General features: G+C 67.9%; 1 protein-coding gene across 1 annotated transcript; it reads right to left on the bottom strand.

Moving 5' to 3' along the window:
* Positions 1–243: 243 nt before the first annotated feature.
* On the bottom strand, positions 244–2,080 carry ZNF668 (zinc finger protein 668). The gene has a single exon (XM_026658277.1). It carries the CDS (start codon positions 1,993–1,995, stop codon positions 319–321), a length of 1,677 nt encoding a protein of 558 aa, XP_026514062.1. The 5' UTR covers positions 1,996–2,080; the 3' UTR covers positions 244–318.
* Between the last annotated feature and the right edge of the window lie 276 nt (positions 2,081–2,356).

Raw genomic sequence — 2,356 nt, 5'->3', positions numbered from 1 at the left:
CTATGTTCCAGAGAGAGGGGCTTAGGGGCTCAGAGACATAGCCCCTAGCGACTTAGGAGGGGGGGGAGTCCGGGGGGGGGGGGCATATAGCGATAATCTTCCAGAGGGGGGATACCTGGGAGCACAGACCACACCCCCATGATGGCTGAGGAGGGCAAGGAGCCCAAGGGGGATCAGAGGGCTATGCCCACCTGCAGGGGGGTTACCAAAGAGCCACACACCCCAGAGGGGCCCGCAGTGGTGGACAGAGCCACGCCTCCCAGAGGGGGGAGGGGCCCAGGGGCACACAGAGCCACGCCCCCCTAAGGGGGGAGGGGCTCAGGAGGACTGGCTCAGTCCTTCTGGCAGGCAGCCGCTGGGCCCGTTGGGGGGGTGGGTGGCCTCGTCGAGGGGTGGGCCGGGGGCGGGGCCGTGGGTGCGCAGGTGCTTGCGGAGGTCGGCGGCGCCGAGGAAGGCCTTGCCGCAGAGGGAGCAGGCGTGGGGCCGCACCCCAGAGTGGATGCGCTCGTGCTTGCGCAGGCCGGCGCGGTCGGAGAAGCCCTTGCCGCACTCGGGGCAGGGGAAGGGGCGCAGGCCGGGGTGGAGCCGCTCGTGCTTGCGCAGGTCGTAGGGCGAGGAGAAGGCCTCCCCGCACTCGGCGCAGGTGGGCGCCCCGGGGGCCGCCTCCGGGTGCTCCCCCCGCTGGTGGCGCCGCAGCGCCGCAGCCTCGCCGAAGGCAGCCCCGCAGAGCCGGCAGACGTGCCGGGCTGCGGCTCCCGCTTCTTCCTCCTCCTCCTCCTCCTCCCCGCCCCGCCGCTCGCCGTGGGTCCGCTCGTGCTTGCGGAGGCTGGAGGAGACCACGAAGGTCTTGCCGCAGCGGCCGCACTTGAAGGGCCGCTCGCCCGAGTGCACCCGGTAGTGCTTGGTGAGGCTGGCCCGCTCGGCGAAGCTCTTCCCGCACTCCCCGCACTGGAACGGCCGCTCGCCCGAGTGCACCAGCTGGTGCCGCTTGAGATCCCAGGAGGCCACGAAGGTCTTGTCGCACTGCAGGCACTTGTAGGGGCGCTCGCCGGTGTGGATCCGCTGGTGCATGGCCAGGTCGGCCGGCTGGCGGAAAGCCTTGCTGCACTTGTCGCACTGGTACGGCTTGACGCCCTGGTGGGCCCGCTGGTGGCGCCGGAAGCTGGAGGGATCCGAGAACATGCGGCCGCACTGCGGGCAGAGGAACGGCTTCTCCCCGGAGTGGGTGCGCTGGTGGCTCTGGTAGGACGAGAGCTGGGTGAAGCCTTTGCCGCACTGGCCGCAGCAGTAGGGTTTCTGCTCCGCGTGGATGCGCTGGTGGCAGGTGAGCGAGGAGGAGCGGGAGAAGGCTTTGCCGCAGTCGGAGCAGAGGAAGGGCTTCTCCCCGGTGTGGCTGCGCTCGTGGTTCTTCAGGTCCTTCAGCTCGGCGTAGGTCTTCTGGCAGGCGCTGCACTGGTAGGGGCGCAGGCCGGCGTGGATGCGCCGGTGCTTGCGGAAGACTGAGGGGTCGGCGAAGGCTTTGCCGCACTCGCCGCAGATGTAGGGCTTCTCGCCTGTGTGGGCCCGCTGGTGGATCTTCAGCTTGGAGAGCGTGCCGTAGCCCTTGGCGCAGTGGGAGCAGCGGAAGGGCAGGTCGCCGGTGTGCCGGGCCATGTGGACGCGCAGGCACACCGGCTGCATGAAGGCCTTGCCGCACTCCTGGCAGATGAAGGGCTTCTCGCCCGTGTGGCTGCGCCCGTGGCTGCGCAGCTCCGGCGCCGTCTTGTAGGCCTTGGAGCACTGCAGGCATTGGAAGGGGCGCTCGGCCGAGTGGCTCAGCTGGTGCTTGTGCAGCTGCGAGCGGTCGGGGAACTCCTTGGCGCAGCTGGGGCAGGCGTGCTTGCCCGGGGCGCTGCCCCCCCCCAGCGTGGCACTTGGCGTGGCGGAGCACCCGGGGCACGCTGGGGAAGGTCTTGCCGCACGCCAGGCACTTGTAGCGCCGGCCGCACTTGGCATAGCTGCCAGCCTCTTCTTTCTCCTCCTCTTCCTCCGAGTCACCCTCCAGCTTCACCACAATGCTCACCTCGGGCTCCTCCATCTTTGCGGGGGAGGGACAGGGGGCTGCTCTCTGAAAGAGAAGGCAGGGCAGGGTTACAAAGAGGGGTCCGTAGCGAGATCAGCCCCCCTCAGGATATGGTACGATGGCTGGGATGTGCATTAGGGAAAAATCCCACTTCATCCACCAATGTGTCCATTGGGCTGTCTATAGACTGAACCAGCACTGTATAATGCTGCTCTTGCTATGAGTGCAGCTATTGGGCTGCCTGTAGACTAAACTGGAAAGGTATAATCCCACTGTTACCACCAATGGAGCCAT

Source organism: Terrapene carolina, unplaced genomic scaffold, assembly GCF_002925995.2.
Source record: "Terrapene carolina triunguis isolate 2854851 unplaced genomic scaffold, T_m_triunguis-2.0 Scaffold423, whole genome shotgun sequence".
In the NCBI taxonomy this organism is placed as follows: Eukaryota; Metazoa; Chordata; order Testudines; family Emydidae; genus Terrapene; species Terrapene triunguis.
Note: the sequence above shows the minus strand (reverse complement) of the source record. Positions and strands in the feature narration are given on the sequence as shown.

What these genes read in the sequence shown, in the direction of transcription:
- ZNF668 (XM_026658277.1), bottom strand. Translation starts at nt 1,995, where the DNA reads ATGCCAAGTGCGGCCGGCGCTACAAGTGCCTGGCGTGCGGCAAGACCT.